This window comes from Halyomorpha halys, unplaced genomic scaffold, assembly GCF_000696795.3.
Source record: "Halyomorpha halys isolate HHAL.00 unplaced genomic scaffold, Hhal_1.1 Scaffold1477.1, whole genome shotgun sequence".
NCBI classification, from domain to species: domain Eukaryota; kingdom Metazoa; phylum Arthropoda; class Insecta; order Hemiptera; family Pentatomidae; genus Halyomorpha; species Halyomorpha halys.
The window spans coordinates 222,476-243,579 of record NW_027110254.1 but is presented as its reverse complement, the minus strand read 5'-3'; the positions used below and the strand labels follow the sequence as shown (position 1 = coordinate 243,579).

Below are 21,104 nucleotides of genomic sequence, written 5' to 3'. Positions count from 1 at the left end.
CTGTTCGCTGGAAGACCAAACGCCTAATGGATACAGCGCTAATGGCGGTCAAACTCAGAATATTAATATTATTACAGAATATTATTAATTATTATTATTATTAATATTATTGAATATTATTAATTATTATTATTACAGAATATTATTAATTCTATTTTGTAAAATTATTCATTTTATGTGTAGAATTATTCTGTTTATACTTTCTTTTTACTTTTTTTATTTTTCTATACTTACTGTGGTTGTTATCTTGTTTTGTTTTTAGCCCTGAAGAAGGGTTGAAACTCTAGCCGAAACGTTGGCACATTAAAATAAGTTAATCGTACTTATTTGTGTTTTTCATTGAACGCACCCCCAACCATCTTCTCCTCATACTTTAATAATTAATATTAAGAGAAGAAACTTAAACTTCCAATTTAAAAACTTTTATTCGCATTTTATAGCGTATTATATCAATATTTCACAACTATTCTACATCAGGATAACTGATCTAAAAATAGATTTACTAATAACAATAAATATATTTATATATAATTTGCACTTAAACATATTTGTTTCTTAATCCATCACTAAGTAAACTAAAGTAGTAAGGGGGAAAAATTGTATGAACCACCTTAATCCCACCTTTTTTAGTATAAAATTATATAATAAAAATTTATCTATTTTATTTCGCTTCTATAAATATTTCACATTTTTGTAACGTTCTAATCCAGATCCAACTTAGATTGTAAATTAAGTAAATAAAATTTAAACATGGTTTATAAAAGGAGTAAGTTATATTTTCACAAATTGTTTTTACAGACACTAAAAATAAGATCTCAGAATTTTAAATAAACGGTTGCAAATATTTCCAAGAGTTCTATGTTAAAAAATAATTTTAACATTTTAATTGGGGTGAAGATGAAAATGGATAATAGATAGAATGAGAAATTTATGTATGCATAATGACTATTCAAGTTTTTTGTTGAATTCCTGCCCCAAAGTACTCTTTAATAATACCCCAGTTATTCCTGTCGAACAGATCCGTTACTTAGGACTACATCTGGACAAGCAACTGACTTGGAATCCTCATATAAGAATGAGAAGACAAGAAACTGCTCGTCGACTCCGACTATTACAACACTTACTAGACAAACGGTTTATACTTCCAATCCATTACAAAAGACTGATCTACTTGACTATCATAAAGCCTATCTGGATATGGGGTGTTGAGCTAGGGTGCTCCACTAAAACATTGAATTTCTTCCGTATCTAATCCTTACAATCCAAAACCTAATCCTTTATTCTCTTTACTTTGTTACATATCAATTCATCCATCTAGACCTCAATGTCTCATATGTCGCCGATTTGGCCAGAACCAGATACCAATCCTTCCATGATTAACTTCCTAAGCACCCAAACCCACTTTTTTTTTAACCTGGCTTCTCCTTCATTACCTGATTAACTTCATAGGCGTCTGAAAACAAGATGGTCTCGACATCTTTTCCTCTAGAAATAGTACAAGAGCTCAAGAGGAGAAAAAAAGGAAGTTATTTCACTCCAATTTTTGGTTACTTTAATGAAAACTATGTATAATTACTAGTCAAAACTGACAAGTCTGCTAAGTATAGAAACGGGAAATAAAAAATGGAGCCTGTTTTAAAATCTTAAAAATACATTAATTTTTCATTCGGAGCTGTATATCATAAAAACTACCAACAACACCAGAAAATCTAAGAGAACATTATTTAAAGAAGAGTAAATTTGCTGAAATATTACCCCTAATAGAGCTATTAACGTCCAATAGTTCTCGAGATATAGTCTTTTAAAAAGCAATATTTCACAAAAATGTACTGAAAGATTAGTAGTTAATTTATTTTGAGAAATCAATATCTCAGGAACTATGTGACTTATAGATGTCTATTAGCATTCAAATTAAAGCTAGTTTAATGGACTATAAAGTAGTTTACGAACTTTACCTTCGTAGGAGTTATAGTTTTCATGATTTTTGATAAATAAAATTGATTTATAGTTGTTCCGATAATAAGTTTGATTTATGAGAAATTTTATTTCAGAAACCATTGGACGTACAGATGTCTGCACTCAAATTAAAGCTAGTTAAATTTTATAAAATAGTCAATAATGTTTATCTTTGTAGGAGTAGTAGTTTTTATGATATTTAACAAAATAAACTCACAGAATGTTAATTTCTAGTTTTCCGTATAAAAGTTCGATTTTTGAAAAAATATATCTCTAGACGCACATATATCTGCCAATATTCAAAATAATGGAAATTTTACTAACTATAATGTAGTTTAGGACACTTATCTTCAATGCCACGCAAATGAAAATTTTTCCGAACAACTATAAATCAATTTATTTTAGCAAAGTTCATGAAAACTACTATTCCCACAAAGATAAACGTCATAAACTACTTTATAGCCTATTAAACTACCTTTAATAGTGCTAATAGACATTTTTACGTCAAATGGTTTTTGAGATATAGATTTTTCAAAATAAATTCACTAACTACTGATCTTTCAGTACGTTCCGTACATACTTATGAAATGTTGCTTTTTAAAAAGCTTTTTCTCGAGAACTATTGAACGTAGATAAGGGCTTACATTTTAGCAAATTTATTCTACTTTACATGATAATCTCTTAGGTTTTCTATTATTGTTGGTACTTTTAAAGACATAGAACTCCAAGTAAATTAATTTTAACGTTGAGAAACAGCCGCCATTTTTTATTCCCCCTACCTATACTTGGCAGGCCCATAAATTTTGATGATAATTATACATAGTTTTCAATAAAGTAGTAGAAAATTGGGGTGAAATAACTGCCTTTTTTCTCCTCTTGAGCTCTTATTAATATTAATCCAATAAAATTTTATTGGAGTTCCATCATTGGAATGGGTAGATTCTTCACATGTCCGTATCATGCCATTGTATAACTAACATCAAAGTTACTTAAAAATCGCTTGATTGTTTCTGATTTTTGTATACAAATAGTCTCCATTGTTCGCCTGTTTTTTATATTTTTAGAATAGTAAAAAAATTCAGGATTATCAAAATCGAATTTATTTTTATTCTGTGCAGGTCTAACGCATTGATGTTTTTATTTATATTAATTTCACAGTTGTTAATTAATATATTATTTAAAAACAATTATAAAATATTAACAAATATTCCACATTTACTGTAATAGTGAATAATTTTTGTTTCAGGCGTAGAGGTATTTTTAGTGATCTACGTTCTGACTTTCATCTACAATTCAATAAGAAGCCTCTTAAAGCAAGGCGTTCGCAGATTCTTCAAATTCATGTGGAACATGTAATTTTTAAAAAAAATTAGTTAAAATAATTCATTGTCCATTTATTAATAATATATAATTTACCTGTTTTGAGAATATATACATTCACATGTACATTTCAGATATGAATTGGTAATGGAGTTCTTCTTCATCATGGCGTTCGTATTTTTGATAGCGGCTGATATAAAGACGACAATAAAAGGTGACAAAGATGAGGAAAGAAAATACTGGTACTATTTGGACCCGGAATTGATTTCAGAGAGTTTTTTCGTTTTGGCAGCAATTATGGCTTTTATGAGAATCCTTCTCATTTTCCAAATAAGTTACCATCTCGGACCTTTGCAGGTCTGGATACCATTCCTCTGATAAAATAAATTATAATAAAATTATTGTAAGATTACATTATATAATAATTTATTATTAGGATAAGGCGCAAATGACAATTACTGACTGTAATAACAAGAAATTTACGTGGCTAGGCGCATTTAGCAACAGATCTTAGCCACCGAAGACTAAAAATGAAATGAAATTAAGATATCATAACGAATTAACCAGATATATAACGCAAAAAAATTGGGTGGAACCAAAGTAATAAAGAGGGACATATTACAAATAATTATGTATATACTATGTATACTACTTATATAAATAATTATGTATAGACTTTATATACTACTTATATAAATAATTATGTATAGACTATATATACTACTTATATAAATAATTATGTGTAGACTATATATACTACTTATATAAATAATCATGTATAGTCTATATATACTACTTACATAAATAATACTGTAAATAGAAGAACCGAGTAAGACCATTTTATTTTAAATGGCCATCGAAAAATTAAAACCTTATAAAGCAGCGGGAACTGACAATATTCGTAGGGAACTAATCAAGGCATGTGGTGAAATTAGAGTTTCTAAAATACACCTTTTGGTTAAAAAAATCTGGGGAAATGAGGAGATGCCTGAGGAATGGAAGGAGTCTCTACTTATTGTTATAACTATCGAGGGATCTCGCTCCTTCCTTTATGTTATAAAATATTGACGCTAATCTTAACTAGTCGAATCACGTAATACGTAGAAGAAATTATCGGAGACTACCAATGTGGTTTTAAACGAAATCGTTCAACTATTGATCAAATTTTTTTCATCACGGCAAATCTTGCAGAAAAAATTGGAATACAACGGGGTAGTTCATCAGCTTTATATAGACTTCCAAAAGGCTTACGATTCTATTGACCGCCAGAAACTGTATAATATTACGATTGAACAGGGAATACCAAAGAAGTTAGTAAATCTCGTACGGATGTGGAGGTAAGAATCGGTAATTATTCTGAGAAATTCCAAGTCCGGTCGGGTTTAAAACAAGGTGATTCTTTATCACCTATCTTATTTAATCCAGACTGTAATACGTCATTAAAAGTGTGATGAATACCGAAAAGGGTTTAACTTTGGGTGGTAAAATACCGGTGCTTGGGTATGCTGATGATTTGGTATTATTGGGTGATGACAAAGAAACTATAGAACTAAATACAACCACGCTAATAAACCCCAGCAAGGAACTAGGTCTTGAAATAAATACGAATACAACCAACTACATGGTTAGCAGTAGAAATGCGAGCAATGTCGGTGATATAGATATAGGAGGAAATACGTTTGAACAGGTAGATAGGTTTAAGTATTTAGATTCTACGGTAACTAGAAACAGTGAAATTGGCGAGGAAATAAAAACTAGGTTGAAGGCGGGAAATGATTTAGAAACTGCTAAGCTCGCGCCTTCTATCTAAAAACTTATAAAATAGAATTTGCAAAACTATTATCCTTCCCACTGTTCTTTATGGATGTGAGACGTGGCCACTTACACTAAGGGATGTACAGCGTCTTAGAGTTTTCGAAAATAAACTATTGCGAAAAATATTCGGACCGAAAAAGTATGAATTAACAAGAGAATTTAGAAGATTATACAACGCTGAATTAAGGGACCTGCATCCGGTAAATATAATTCAAGTTATAGCATTGCGGCATATAAGATGGGCTTGTAAGGTTGTAGGGGTAAACGCACGAGGGGTAGACCGAAACGTAGATGGGAGGATTACGTTAAAACTGATTTAGAGGAATGAGGTTTGGAGGGGCATCACTGGAAGGATGTATGCAGAGAGCGTTTGGTGGTATCGGCATCGAACTTTTGGGTTCGTTAGGCCTTCATTATTATATTATATAAACAATAAGCTTATTAGTATAATATTAATTGTCTGATATTATAAATATTTATATAAAATGATATAAAAAAAAATTTCAACCAAGAAAATATTTTTTATGTACTCTACTATTGTTTTCTCTAATGGTTCAGACAATTCATTCTCCGAAAGGTATTAAAAAAAGGCTTTTTAAACCAAGAAATCCAATTAGCAACATTTTCTTCAATTAAGTTAAACCTTCTAGAACCTCTAAGGATAAAAAGAACGGGTGACAATAAACATTTATGTCTTTGGAATCTATGACAAAAAAGGGTGTACTAAGTCACCCGCAGTGCGTTATCAAAAAGGTACGAGAGAAAAAAGTATATCTCGCTTAATATTAGAAGAACATTTTTTTTTTTTCAGAGATGAAAGTGAAGTCTAGCAGTTCAGAATTAAAGGCAAAAATCGTTATTCTAATAATGCAAAAATACATTAAGTTTAGTAATAAAAAAAAATGACAAACTGTACCATAGTCGCCCCACTTTACGGTATATAAAACTTAAGAGTTTTCTACATCAAAAAGATAATTAGAAAAGAAAAAAGGTTACTTGATACAGGAAACATAATGGGAACTTCAATACAAAATGTTTTGAGGGGAGGGGGGCTCCGTCCATATGGGACTCAATAAGCTGATATCACATTATATCAGATATGGTCCTCTTTCAGCAGATATTGCACTTCATAAGACCGAAACTTATATAATACAATATCAAAATATATATGTAATATATAAAACAAATTCCTATATAAATGTAATTACTTAAATTCTAATATTTTATTTTTATTTTTAGGTTTCTTTAGGGAAGATGACCAACGACTGTGCTATGTATTCTGTTATTTTCGCAATAATCATTCTAGCCTTCACAGTAGGCAAGTAATATTTTCATAAGATTTTACAAAGTATACTTATATTTCGTTATTGACGCTGCAGTGGAAATCCGGATAATCTCAAGGGGGGATTATGGTATTATGTTACATGAAGATTCTACAGTGTCTGTTTCATTAGAAGAAATTTTTTATTTGAAGAATCAATTTTCTATGAGCATTTTGATAAAAGATAAATGTATTGGATTTAATTTATTAAAAATAAGTTCCTTATGTTCTATAAAATTATTCTGATTATCATGTTCTTTATTTCCTCTGTTAGTAAATAAATAATAAAAATTTAATAACTTCCCGATAGGAATTTTTTTCACAACTGTGAATTTGAAGCATTTAATTTATTTAATTCTAAACACATACGGAAAAAATAACTTTGTTTATTAGCTTACCATAAATAAAAAAAAATATTTTACCAACTTATATCAAATATGTGACAGCATCAACACAATAAGGGTGTAAAAATAAATGTAATATGTTCTGTAATGAATCTAATAATTTTTAAAAGAGCATACTGGAAAATTATTTCGTTACAGTTCTTGAAAATTATAAAAAATAATATTTACTTAAGACCTTCTATATTATTATAATTATTAATATATTGCATGAAATATAACTGTAGCTCTATACTACTTATTAGTTTCGTTGTTATGAATGAAAATATATCCAATAAAAATTTAATGTTCGCTTGTAACTTGGCTAACATTACCAAATGTTTTTAATCGATTTTCATATTTTTGTTTCTAAATATTCCCTATCAGAGTAAAAAAAACTTAAGAATTATTTACGAATATTTATAATAAGCAAAAATATATAATGGAATATTTGAGTAGAATAAATTATTGCGGTTCGTTAGTTCTGTTTAACGATACGGATTTCGCTCTTTTTCCTTAAGTTCTTTCCGTGCTTCTTTTTTAAAGAATAAGAGCTTTCCAAGAGTAAGGAATTACTTAGACAGATCTTTGGTTCGAAAGTTTTATTCAGAGATTTATTTTGCAGAAAGACAGAAATTAAATTTATAGTATATATTCTCGAAGATAAGTATTTGTTGTGAATAAGTCTGAAGAATGAATATCTTAAGTTAGAGCAGAAGACGTAGGTTGGGGCGAGGCTCACGTTGTGGGTACGAATCCCACCTGAGCCATTCAATATTTATTTCGCGGAGGCCCAAGGAAATAAATGTTGCTATTCCCACTCTGGGATTCTATAGACCTCTAATGTGCTATGTATGCTATGGAGATTTAATCGGGATGCCAGGATAATCACTGAAGGCAATTATCCAAAATAAGTTAATTAATTATATATTGAGTCATAAAACACTATTATTATGATTGGATTCTTTTCCAAAGGCTGTTTGTGTGTTTAAAAGTTTACCATTTAAATACCTTTATATTTATAAAATGTTGTTACCATTAATTATATATTATACTAAAGAGTGGTATATTGGGTTTTATAATAGTATATAAACTACATAAGGAAACTAAGTATTTACTTACAATTTGTTATTATGATTCAAATGATTCAGATAAAGGTTGCCATAAAATATAGATTATTACATTATTACTTATTGGTTAATTTATACTTATAGCTGCTGATGCCATTGGATGTAGTGCCGTAGGTGTCGTTCATAAGGGATGTCCAGGTCTCGTGACCCTTCTCACGACTTCGTCTGGTCGAAGTGCATCTTCTAAGCCTGCCTCTTGACTGTGGTCCTCACCCGTCTAAGCCTTCCAGTTGAGCGTGTCCGTCTTGATCTTCTAGATTTCCTCTGTCCTTTTCTCCCACTTCCCCTTTGGGGCGTTACTTCCTTTAATCTATCACTACTCTGTACTTTTCAGTAATTTCCCATGGCGCACTCTTCGCACTCTGGATGTACTATCTATAATGATTCCCTGTAGTTTTAAACTTTCTAGTTTCTCCCGGATGAGGTGACGTAGTGCCTGTTTTTTTTTCCTAGCCCCTATAGCCGTGGACAAAGATTCGACCTTTCCCTTTAATATATATAGATTATAATGTGGAAAAAATTAAAATTATATTACTATAATATTAAAAAAATTAAAATCGATGTACCTTGTTTTTATCCTGTGGGCTTCAAATGAAACTACAAAAACCAATGAGTGGAATTGTATAATTGGTCCACACTAAAATAAACGGAATTCGCAAAAAATGCAATCTGTACAGAGTCCTTTATCTAATTTTAATTTAGTAGGAAACCCTCAATTCAGAAGGAACTAGCAGTTTAGTATTAGTTGCATCTATTGCTTAAGTAGACAATAAAACTTACATCAAAGTGAATAATTATATTTAACTAGTAATTTGAATAAGCATGTACATATTTATTTATGTCTATAATTATTAAATAATAAACTAAATTAAATATATTCCTTTTTTATCATTATTTAAGAACGACACTAAATAAAATAATTAATACTATTGATGTTACAGGGCTGTGCAGATTTTATGCTTATTATGAAGACATGGTTCAAACAAATCCAGAAACTGGAGAAGTGGAATCGAGTCAAGTGAACTCATTTACAAGCGTTCTCGATACATTTAAGGTGATTGGAATAATTTTTTTAAATTAAGGTTTTCTGTATTTACATGGCATAAAAACTCTGTTATTTTGTTTCAGACCCTCTTTTGGGGACTGTTTGGCATGTCCTCTTTCGATGTGGCAGATGTAATAGTGGAGAACATTGATGATGGTAGCAATAACGGTACAACTACTAACGAACACCATTTGACAGAAGCTGTCGGTTACTTTGCTTTTGCATGTAAGAAACGCATTTGAAATATAAATTCATACATGTATTGCTAGCAATATTCCTTATTTGAGTTATAGTTTTGATATAATGGAATGCCTTCCATCAACACGTTGTATATGTGTAATGTAAAACAAAGAAAATGTACATAATGGAATGACATCCAGTAAGAATAACAGCCCTATATAACAGGTTCATATCGCTCCTAATGTGTTTTCACCATTTTTATTATCATAATTCCTCCTAATTTAAAAAGACTAAATTACAATCCTATCATATTATTTTTTCACTTCAATTTTTTTTATTTAATTGTTCTCTCCATCTTACATTTTAGTTAGTGCAAGAGCCCCTGGAAAAAATCAGTTATTTCACCCCAATTTTTAATTACTTTAATGAAAAATATGTATAGTCACTCACCAAAATTGATAAGTCTGTAGGTAGGAGGAATAAAGAATGGCAGCTGTTTCAAAAGCTAAAAAAAAAAAAAAAATGAAATTTTCATTTCGACTCCATATCTTAAAACTATAGACATTACAAAACATAATTCAAATTAGAGTGAATTTGCTAAAATATGAACCCTAATGGCTTACATCTGTACCTCTAATGGTTCCCGAGATATATTTTATCATAAATCTAAAAGTTTGTCTGAACCTTTTGGCAATGAACATTTGGCGAATTTATTACACATGTCTATTAGCACTCACATTATAGGTAGTTGAATGTACTTCCAAATAGTTTATGGCGCTAATTTTTGTATGAGTAGTATTTTTCATTTTATTTCCCAAAATAAATTCACCAAATGTTGATTTCTAGTTGATCGGACAAACTTTTTGATTTATAAATAAATTTATCTCAGGAACCATTAGAGGTACAGATGTAAGCCAACACTCAAATTAAAGAAAGTTGAATGTACTATAAAATAGTTTATGATGTTTATCTTCATAGTAGTTCTTATGATATTGGCATACGTCTAATGATTCCTGAGAAATAGTTTGCCAAAAACAAATTCCCTAACTACTGAATTTTCTTTATGAAATGTTTCTTTTTTAAAAAACTTTATCTGGTAACTATTGGAGATAAAGAGCTCTATTAGGGCTCATATTTTAGTGAATTTACTTTAAATTGTTCAATTACGTTTTCTAGTGTTGTAGGTAGTTTTAAAGATTACTTTAAGAACAATTATTTTTTTAAACATTTTGAAACAGACACAATGTAAGGTCATATCAGCATTTTGCAGTCTCACTTTGGTTTGATTAGTAATATTCTTACCTTTGAAAAATATATTCAGCCCAAAGCAGCATCTATTTGCTGTTATTGATCTTTGATGAACATCCTGTGAAGAATCATTTTGTGAGTTTACCTTCCAACACAAATAAATGAAGTGTTGCACTCTTTCAAACTTCTTCGCACTGATCTCAAAGCAGTCTTCACATTACCCTAAGATTAAAAACAAATCTTTAATAACTACGGAAAGCACTGGGACAATAGACTCAAAAATTTCACTTAGGATAATCAATGAGAATTTAGTTTATCGCCATTGTAATTATGTGATTGGGGAACGATTTTACTCACCTTGCAAAGCTCAAATTCAGTTCTAATTCATTATATCATCATAATGTATTTTGTTTTTGCAGCTTACATGATTCTAACTGTTATTGTCATTCTGAACATGCTGATAGCAACAATGTCTAATACATTCCAAAAAGTAACTGATAATTTGGACATTGAATGGCTTTTTGGAAGAACAGAAGTAAGTGTGAATCAAACTAAACCGATACTTATTTGTCATATTTAACAAATTATCAATACACGGTAGAATCCTTATAGTTTTAATGAATGATGTTTTATGTTTCTTCAAGTTAAATTTAATTATCTTGCCGATGGGCAAAATATCCTAGAACACTAATAAGTTTAATACAAAATGAAAATTTAAAGATCTCTGATGCAGATTTTTCTATTTTCTTAAAATATTACTTGTTTTCTGTAGGCTTTACAGACCCTTACAGATTTTTTGTCACCATTACCAACCTGCACTTCTTTACATCGAGTTATAGTTTCCTAATTTTCAACAAATAATTTTTTTTTATATTTATAACAATAAGTAGCTTTTAAAAAGTATTTATTTATAAATGTATGTTTCAGGTTTATATGTGTTATATAGATTTGCCAGTTTTGCCTCCCCCATTCAATGTAATTCCGACAACACACGGATTAGTAAGTCTTGTAAAAGGGCACAAATCCAAATCAGGAAAATTAATAGGGGTGGTAAATTTTATTTCATTTTATTTTATTGGATTCAAATTGAATATTTATTATGTAAAATATTAGAATAAGATTTGCATAGAACAATTGAATAAGTATCTATCACATATAATGTTTGAACCAAAGAAGAATAAGTCCACATGATGTGACCAATGCCTAATATATTGAAATCTTCGCAACCTTTTTCAAATGTAATAAATACTATTGAGCTTGAAAAGGAATGAAACACTAAACCAACCGGTAAATAAATAGACCATGGCTATACCAATATGTAGATGGGAGGATTCCGTAGAAGATGGCTGGAGCTACTGATCAATCAGAATTATAAACCCTGTGGTTATTATACAAATTAAACACGCAATATACATTTATTAGTACACGCTAATAGACATTTCATATATTTTTATTAATGAGGTATTTTCTTCTTTTTTATTCCTATATTTTTTAAATATACTTTTCTCTTTATAATTTCAGGTTAAGACAGCTGATGCCTATAAATAAAATTAACACTAGTCTTGTTCTTTTGTAAATTTAATCACTTTGTTCATGATAATTATTTATTCATTTTTTTTTATTAGTAACTATTTTTTTTTATTTTCTAAGGTCCACAATCTTCAATAATTACATTTTATAAAAGTAATTTTTAAGTGATATGTTTTTATCCTCTGTTTTGTAATACTTATTAGTTATTTGGTTTTTATTTTGTATGACATCCTGATGAAATTGATGTCAGATATCGAAATACCACTGTTTTACCAATCAAAAATCAAATCCAAATTCTAGTTTTTTGTGTATCATTACTGATCACATCCCCTCCCCCCCAACCATCTCCTCGCATTTAACCTAAGGTCGACAATATACACTTCATTAAAGCATTCCACAAATATTAACTATAAAATTATGAAAATAGAGATATAGAGGACTGGACATGTATACTGGGATACCCTATATTTAAAATATATTTAGATATATATTTCCTATTTTTTTTCCAATATTCAATATAAAATACTGCATCTTTTTTTGTTTTACCTTATAGGACGTAGAAAAAGGAACAGTACAGGAGCAAGACGATAGAAAGAATGACGATTATTATGTTTTAATGTCCCAATTAGTGCAAAGGTACTTTAGCACGAAAAATTCAGAAAATGATTAGCAAACTGTCTGGTATTCTATGACTGAATAAAAAGAAGGTGTAATCGACTAATTGATATATTAGAAAATATTTCAAGGCAATTCCAACATTAAGTGAATAAATGACATTATTCTCAGTGATCGAATCACTGTTAAATATTTTATGACAAATATTACAAAACTGGAATAAAAAAAAAGGTTGAGAAAATATAATCTTGCATTGTTTTTGTTTTTTTATAAGTGTAGTTGATATTACAAGAAATAAAAAAAATACTAACTGTTACCTGTAGCAATGAATATTTCAATTATGCCATTCTCTTTCAATTTATATACATTTATATTAGTAAACTATGATGCATATAATTATTTGTGCTTGAACTTCTTAAGAAGTAATTAATTTTGAATGCTGCTTTCCTAAGCCTTGGATGCTTAAAGTTTTTTTAACATTCTCCCTTCAAGCTTCAAACAAAAAAATAATATGGATTTTAGTTTTGACTGCCGTCAAAATAGCCCTGAAGAAGCCCTGCAACGTGGGGCGAAACGTTGGCTCATTAAATTAGTATATCTCTACTATTTGAGTTTTTCTTGACCGCACCCGGACCATATTCCTTTCAAAAAAATAATATATTTAATTTTTTATGTTGCAGTCACAGATCCACAAAATAATAACATTTGAAGTTTTTAAAGAGTAACTCAAGGTCTTTCCAATTTCAAAGTTCCGATAAGATATATATTTTTGCTATTATATTTTCACGATGATTTTTCATAAATGTATGAGTGAGATACAATGACAATGTTGCAAATAAATATTATCGATTATGCAATATAAATTCATAAAACATTAAAAAAGTATCAACAATTAACCAATAATTGTTAATAATTTCAAAATTCAATACTGAAGTGTAATTTTTGTTCAGGCACAGAGATATGTATTTCCTATCTAAAGTTCTTTTATATAACAAAAAGAATTTGAATTTGAAACATTGTCACTTATATCTTATGCTGGATGTGATAATTATGATGCAGAAATGCAGGCTATCTGCTTTGCGATGGAAGCCACTATTAAATGTAATGACAACACGGTAATCTTCAGCAACTCCCAAGCCATAATACAAAAATTAACAACACCAGGTGCCACAGAGTCACCCACGGAAGAAAAGTGCAGAAACATGGCTATCATGAAGAAAAGAGGAAGGGCTATAGCCCTGCAGTGGATACCAGGCCATGCTGGCATAGATGGTAATGAGCAAGCTGACAAGTTGGCTAAACTTGGTTGTGCAGAGAACCAGCCTGTTCTACCACTTTCCTACACAACAGTGAAATCTTATAAGCTCTTATTGTAAGGACAGAACAAGTGCTAGACACAAAGTTGAAGCGGAAGGAAAGAAGTGGGAGAGCCTACTGGATAAGCATAAACGAATCCCTGGCAATCTTAGCAGAGCTGAGAGAGTGGCCTGTTTTCGGCTAGTGACAGGACATGATCTGCTCCAAAAACACCTTCATCGAATTGGCATCGTAGATTCCACGAAATGTCCTCTATGCAACATGGGGGACATGGATGAGGACCATCTTTTGGCATGTGTTGGTCTGGAGGATGTTGAGCGAGATGCGGACCAACTAAGAGGAAGAGTCAAATTGTATTGGGCTGTGAGAGGGAAAATGGCGTAATAGCACACTTCCTGTGGCGTAGGTGAAAAAAAAAACTTATATCTTATACAAATAGTAATTTGGCTTCTCACTCACTCTTATTTAAAGTAAATCTTTCCCGTAACAGCACATTAATAGCTTATTATCATTAATGTATAAATCAAACCAGTAAAATATTTTTAAAATAATTTCATTTATAACAATTTAAAAGATATTTTATATTTCTCTCTGCCATAGCAAATGGCTCATATCATCAGTCTCCTTCTTATTTAACAATATTCTTTCTATAGAAAACCCTAACCTCAAAATGAACATATTATCATTGTAGCCTAACTTCTTCATAACCTCAGGACGGACAATCCCACCTTTCCCCACAGAAATCCATGCATCCAGTATTTCATTATACAGATATACACCAACAGTAGGTGAAGTGTAAGGAAAATATGCCTGTTTGAAATCGGTATAACCGATATTGAGGCGAGAAAATAAACCCACACATATTCCTAAGATATTTGAAAGATCTAAATCAATATCGGAAATCATCATTTCTAGGGAGTGGTATTCAGGTATATCGAGGCTGTCAAATTCTCTGTTTCGAAAAACTTTTCCAATGGTAAACAACTTGGATGGTACTGATTTAAAGGTTGACAACTCAGACAGTAAACGATTGAACAGACTACTTCTCAAACTGTAGGTATTTGAAACCGCTTCCTCATCGGTATTTTCTTTTAAGTGAATGCTATAAGCATCTTCTGTTTCTGCCAATGCCTTTTCAGCATCCTCCTCCGAATATTTTTCTACATAATTTGATATCTGTACTTCTTTGAAGCCTAATTCAAAAAGTGCTTCACGCACATTAGCAACAAAATCGTAAACAACATGTAGTGTTCCAAACTTTCCCATGACTCCCATTTTGTTATAATCATAGGAGGAAAGGACCAAGCTATTCCAAGAGTCAGACGCAATCATATCCGCTGTCAAATCATCAGCTAACAATAAATTGTGAGTAAATTCATCACCTTTTGTAACTTCTAGGCAGTTAATATCTGTCGTTTCAATGTAGTTGTTCTGTTGAAACTCTTTCAAAAAACTTCCCTCCACTGATTTTATATTTCCATTTTCAATTTTTACTAAGTTGTTAAATAAATTTTGAGATTCGAGATTGTTTTGTACATCTTGTTTAAAATTTCTCAAGAATTCTTTTCCTTTGTCAGTCAAACACCAAAAGTTCCTTTTCACTTCAGTGATGAAAAATATATGGCCAAAAGATTGAAGAGACTTGAGAGAAAGTAAGGCTTCACTGTGTTTTTCGAAACCAAGATCACAGAAATCCAAAGAAGAAAAGGAATTATTTGATTCAATATAAGTGAATAGTTTTGAATACAACTTAGAATCCATGGTGTCTAAAATGATAATACCATATGTAATAATAAACTAAATGAAAAAATCATTAAAAAATATAATTGTTTAATTAAAATTTACATTATTGAAAAAAACATATATTACAAAACTTTACATAATTCAACAAGTATTATTAACAAATTCTTGTTTCCTTTTTCCTTTTTCTTCATACAGTTTTATTATATTGCTAATATTTTTTGCAATAATTAGGCTAGAATATATTTTTTTAAATTCTAATAGATGGGCTATGACATTAGAAAATTAAATTTCCAATCTTGTTTTATATTGACTTCTGGTGGATACTTGAATTTTTCATCTGAAAGACATAAAAATATTAATATATATAAAATAAAAATCATACACAATAATAATAGAAATAAAATTATTATTTTTACCTAAAACAGATGCTTCATTTGTTCCAGCTTCCTATACAGCCACAAAACAAAAATATTGTAAATAAATAAATACTGCAATATGTTCAGGGAAAGGCAATTATTAACAACTTACTTATCCTCGATTTTTTAATAACTATTCCCAGAAAAACACCGTTATCTCTTATGTATATTTCACTAATCAGTCAAAAACCTTGAAATAATTTGTGAACAAAAGCTTTTCTAGAAACCACAGATCACCCAAATTTTCCGTCGAACCGTATCAACCCTCGAACAATTCAACCATCTCCACTATCTCATCCCACTAAAAACCCCTTCAGCTGTGCCCTCTCTTGTTTTCCCTCACTTAGGCTAGGGCTGCCAGTTATATCAAGTAAACTCAAAGTTAAAATTAAATGTCTCTCAAACTCCTCAATACTATTTATTGTCAGGACAACTGGAGACATGCATGTAACTACTACTATAGTCTTACATGAGTGAAAATATTTTTTGACACATAATGTTTTTAAAATGCTTAAATCTATGGTCAATGACCTTCTATGCTGATATCTTAAGACTTACTCGCTGAATCAAGAGGGAGCATAAAATCAAACAATAAAAACTTATTATGTGTCAGTCCTTACATTCTCTCATTTCAAATATTAGTTGTTTGCTTTCAAAACCAGCTCATTCCATTTTTTGGCTAAATTCACTTTAATGAATTTTTCACAAATTTCAAGGGTTCTCTATAACCTCACGAAGGAGCGTAGATGGGATGATCCAACTCATTTCCAACTGAAATGGGACAAAAAGATTGTCTAAATGCATCAAACCTAGTAAGAGAAGAAAACGCTGTTATATAAAAAACGACTCGTTTGTGATTTTCATCCTGAACTTTATTTCCAATAACTACTTACATTCTTTTTGGCACACGAGTTCCTTTTTATAAATAAATAACTGATTTTATAAAAAAATTAAATTCATGTCCTTTCTTCACATTTTACCATATTTGTTGCCTCAAATTGTGAAATTTTAACTCGTTTTGATAGCAAGTGCCTCATATATGATTTAACTGGCATTAACGTTTATAAGAATTATGGGAAACTTACATATAAATTATATGTACATGTAAGTTACACTAGTTGAAAATGAAAACATTTATTTTTATTTGATTCCATGATGGCTGAAAGTTTTCAAATTGCCTGCAGACAGTAACGTTCATTAGTTTTTCCATTTTTTTATTAGTGTTTTGCTGGTTTTAAAAAAGTCAACTTAGTTTAATAACTGAAAACATTCAACTCACAAGAGATCACATGCCATAATATTTTTATCTCCAATAAATGAGTCTTTGAAGTGACTCTACCCTTAAACCAATCCTTTCTATACAAGGTGATAAGAACTTGGCAGCCCTCCTATATCTTACAGGGCCGACAATCTTAATCGTCCTAACCAGATATTGGTCAGCTGAATCCTACCCTCTTCCCTATCGAACTGCTGTGTCTGACAAATTTTTCCAAACCCAAACAGCCTTACTCTGGAACTCTATACCTACTGCCATGCATCATGCACCAATAGTCCTCTCATTTGAATCCCTCCTTTTCCACCATGTTCCTTCTCAGAAATTGTGGTTTATATTATATATTAACATATTATGGTCAGTAGGTCTAAAATAAAAGTCAACCTGCTGGCCCAATTTTCCCTGAAAACATAAAATAATAATAGAAATATAAGACCACATTACCTTGGGCCAAATGACGTTTTTGGATTTATCAATTATAGAAAGCCATTCCGCCAGTGCTGACTGAAGTTTTGCAGCTAGTTGGTCCTCTCGGAATACCAGCAATGTAGAACATGCTGAATTAACTTCACCTATTTTTAAAAATAAAACATAACATAAACAAAAATGAACTAAAATAAAAGTAAAAAGACATATAAAACTATAGTGGACTGAAACATATTTTCTGCTGATAATTAAAATGACATAAGTCCCAAATCTTTCTTAAGGAGAAAACAGCATTTTAAACTTTTATAAAACTAAGATCAAATTATAACTTCTATAGGGCTACATCCCAACCAATCCTAACACTATTCTCACCATCTATGCCAATGACACGTAAGTGCTTACATTAAATAATAACCATTTAATTACATCTCAAACTCTCCAATCCCATATCACAGCCCTCGAAGATTGGTGTCATAATTGGAGGATTAAAATAAATCCCATCAAATCATCTTTACCCTTCAGCGTAAACCTACCGACTGCCCTACAGTTTACTTTAATAATGTTGCTCTTACCCCTGTTGAAGAGATCCGCTACCTTGGAGTACATCTGGAAAAACGACTAACCTGGAATCCTCATAAAAGACTGAAAATACAGGAAAATGAACATCGATTTCGACTATTACAGCACTTACTGGACAAACAGTCTAAACTTTCAATTTGTTACAAAAGACTGATCTACATGACTGTAATAAGGCCAATCTGGACATATGAAGTTGAGCTTTGGGGATCCACTAAACCTTCAAATTCCTCTCGTATCCAATCCTTACAACCCAAAATCCTTCATAAAATCCTTAATGCTCCTTACTTTGTCACAAATAAAATCACACATAAAGACCTAAATGTTCCATACGTAACTGAACCGGACCGAAGCAGATATCATTCCTTCCATTATAAACTCCTTAACCACCCAAACCAACTAGTTTCTAACCTTTCTTCCTCTTCGATTCCTGACAATCCTCCGAAGCACCTGAAAGGAAGATGACCATGAGACCTGCTAATGTAAAAACGTCATCACAGTGCATCCTATAGGTAATTTCTCTACAAGCCTGTATCACTCCATACTGAGATCAAATTTACTGAATGTACAGTTGTAAATATCAATAAAGGTATCAAAAACAAAAAAAATTACAACTTTTATTTTCATTTTTCTTGTAATTTTAAGCCTGCTTACTCAACTTTACTAGGTACTCAACCAAAACTGATATACGTTGCTCCAACCTTAAAATAAATGTTAATTGTGTTTTACTCTCTCATGGCCTACATCACACTCTTTAGGAAAGATGTTTTAATAAATTTTCAACACTTCTACATACAAAAGAGGAATCATTCAAGAGCTGTTTCCTTACCTTAAATCGAAAACTAATGATTTATAGTTTTACCACTATGAATATTAACAGGCAATCTGTTGAATAGATAAATACTTCTAAATAAATTTACTTAAAAACTGCAATCTCTTATATTGTTAAAGAGATGTTCAATAAATTTTGGATTTTTTATTGGTCAATAATGTAAGGATAAATAAAGTAATTTTTATCTTGAATTGAAATTCCCTTTTCTGAATCTGGTTAATACTTTATCAATGGGCACTATTATCAGTCTGTATCTCACCCACCACTGAAATTTCTCATAGTAAAAAACTGAATTCAAAAGAAAACTATTTAATTAAACTTTTTAATTTTAAAATACATCAAATAGTTTAGAAATATTCAAAGAAAGAAAAATCATGAAAAATTTACATACCGACATATTTTTCTGTCGAAGAAATGCTACTACTTAATGTAGCAACAAGAGCTTCTTCTTCTCTTGGATTACCTTCTTTCAAACTCCACATTTTTCTACTCATCTTTTTGGTGTTTTTGCTAGACCGCGATCTAATAATGTAGATAAAAAAATTAATTCATTGTTTTATCACAAATGTTATAAATAAATTTTGTACCAAATGTTGTCAATATACTATTGCAAATAAACAACATCAAATAAAATATATTTTTTAACGTACTGACTGCCATCTATGAGATAATTTGCAGTTTGTCTTTTTGCCTAGGACTTCAACTATGAGTTGTCACAAAGTTTTTTTTAGTTGTGATATCTGTGCAGACAATTATATCTTGTGAATTAAATTCATAAATACTTTAAAACATGACAAGTTAAAAAAACTAGAAGATGACTCGTGATTTTTGTCTATTTTGGCATAATTTTGTGGTTGACAGTTAACATTATATTATACATTGTTGTAATATACTCACTGAAAAGATTTAGTTCGAACTGATGATGTGCTACTAGTATCAGAAGCCGAATCACTCATATCGTCTAAAATACAAAGCAAAGAAAAAAATAATACATTTAATCCAGGTCTTAACTTATATCCATAAAAATTTAATACACATTTATTTTTATCAAGTAAAATCAAACTAATTTCATGACTAATTATTTTCATGACATTTAAAAAACTTTCGAGCTCAAATTGATAAAAAACTGTAAACTATAAGATTGCAATAAGTATAAACATACCAAAGATATAAGTGGCACGATTTTCCTTTTCAATCCTGACGTTTTTCAACCTTTCAACATATTTCTTCGTTTTATCTGACTGAGAATGAATGTCTTCAGCTAAGATGTTAGCAGTTTCAATGACTGCATCTTTGACAATGGTGTCTATATAACAGAAATATTTCAAATTAGAAACTTGATCAAGTCCCCCCTAGTTGATTCATACATCATAATATCTCACACTTCACAAGAAGCAAGAAATAATCCAAAATTAATATTTCTCGACTCATTTATAATAAATTATATCAATAACCATCAATCTCGTTTGTGAAGTTATGGTTTTCATCACTTACTACAAGGTAATCCTTTTACAATGTTACAGGGGATGTTAGATTCCAAAACCAGCCCCAAGTCGATTTTCAAGTTTTAATTTTTCAATTAACAGGTTTTGGTACTAGATAATCAAGATTAAAATTTTGTTTTCTTAGAACAATAACATGTGATATAATTGTTTTGTGAGAACTTTTTTTATTCCAAGATAATCTAGAACCAAACTGTCATTTAAAAAATAAATAAAAATTTTATTTTTTAACACAACAGTTCTTTACTGATGTTCTACATATAAAGAAAGAAAAATCAATATGGGAGTAAACTGATTTTGTAACATCAGATGAAACAAAAGTGGTGGTGGGTAGGGGGGAACGCTGGTCAATTTTAGCAGGAAAATTTTTAATATTATATTATATTACAATACTATACTATTAAATATTATAATAGAAGAGTAGGAGCTTAACAATACTGACAGTATCGGTCCAATTGAGTGAGCTCCTGTAATCTCTC

General features: G+C 30.4%; 3 protein-coding genes and 1 long non-coding RNA gene across 6 annotated transcripts in view; 1 reads left to right on the top strand and 3 right to left on the bottom strand.

The window, feature by feature from the left end:
* LOC136796004 (uncharacterized) overlaps window positions 1–10,572 on the bottom strand; it is a 17,643-nt gene extending 7,071 nt beyond the window's left edge. Inside the window, exons 1-2 of the long non-coding RNA XR_010843701.1 lie at window positions 10,450–10,572; window positions 9,598–9,652 (exon numbers count right to left, since the gene is read on the bottom strand). This is a non-coding gene — a long non-coding RNA (uncharacterized lncRNA). The remainder of the gene's footprint in view (window positions 1–9,597; window positions 9,653–10,449) is intronic.
* Window positions 1–12,786, top strand: part of LOC106689816 (short transient receptor potential channel 4) — a 23,593-nt gene extending 10,807 nt beyond the window's left edge. For both annotated transcript variants that reach the window (XM_024359621.2, XM_014434997.3), the window contains 8 exons: window positions 3,203–3,308; window positions 3,411–3,633; window positions 6,331–6,409; window positions 8,864–8,976; window positions 9,051–9,192; window positions 10,815–10,930; window positions 11,323–11,445; window positions 12,479–12,786. In XM_024359621.2, the coding sequence (XP_024215389.1) occupies window positions 3,203–3,308; window positions 3,411–3,633; window positions 6,331–6,409; window positions 8,864–8,976; window positions 9,051–9,192; window positions 10,815–10,930; window positions 11,323–11,445; window positions 12,479–12,595 (1,019 nt within the window). In that variant the 3' untranslated portion in view covers window positions 12,596–12,786. The remainder of the gene's footprint in view (window positions 1–3,202; window positions 3,309–3,410; window positions 3,634–6,330; window positions 6,410–8,863; window positions 8,977–9,050; window positions 9,193–10,814; window positions 10,931–11,322; window positions 11,446–12,478) is intronic.
* Window positions 12,787–14,436: 1,650 nt separating this feature from the next.
* Window positions 14,437–15,618, bottom strand: LOC106689813 (phenylalanine--tRNA ligase alpha subunit). The gene has a single exon (XM_014434993.2). It carries the CDS (start codon window positions 15,616–15,618, stop codon window positions 14,437–14,439), a length of 1,182 nt encoding a protein of 393 aa, XP_014290479.2.
* A 41-nt stretch (window positions 15,619–15,659) lies between these two features.
* The window catches only part of Elp1 (elongator complex protein 1), a 54,750-nt gene continuing 49,305 nt past the window's right edge, over window positions 15,660–21,104 (bottom strand). For both annotated transcript variants that reach the window (XM_067048374.1, XM_014434994.3), the window contains exons 14-19: window positions 20,286–20,429; window positions 20,021–20,084; window positions 19,515–19,645; window positions 17,734–17,861; window positions 16,017–16,047; window positions 15,660–15,937 (exon numbers count right to left, since the gene is read on the bottom strand). In XM_067048374.1, coding sequence (XP_066904475.1) covers window positions 15,867–15,937; window positions 16,017–16,047; window positions 17,734–17,861; window positions 19,515–19,645; window positions 20,021–20,084; window positions 20,286–20,429 — 569 coding nt within the window. In that variant the 3' untranslated portion in view covers window positions 15,660–15,866. The remainder of the gene's footprint in view (window positions 15,938–16,016; window positions 16,048–17,733; window positions 17,862–19,514; window positions 19,646–20,020; window positions 20,085–20,285; window positions 20,430–21,104) is intronic.

Excerpts from the sequence above, each read along its gene's own strand:
- LOC106689813 (XM_014434993.2), bottom strand. The coding sequence starts at position 15,618 with ATGGATTCTAAGTTGTATTCAAAACTATTCACTTATATTGAATCAAAT.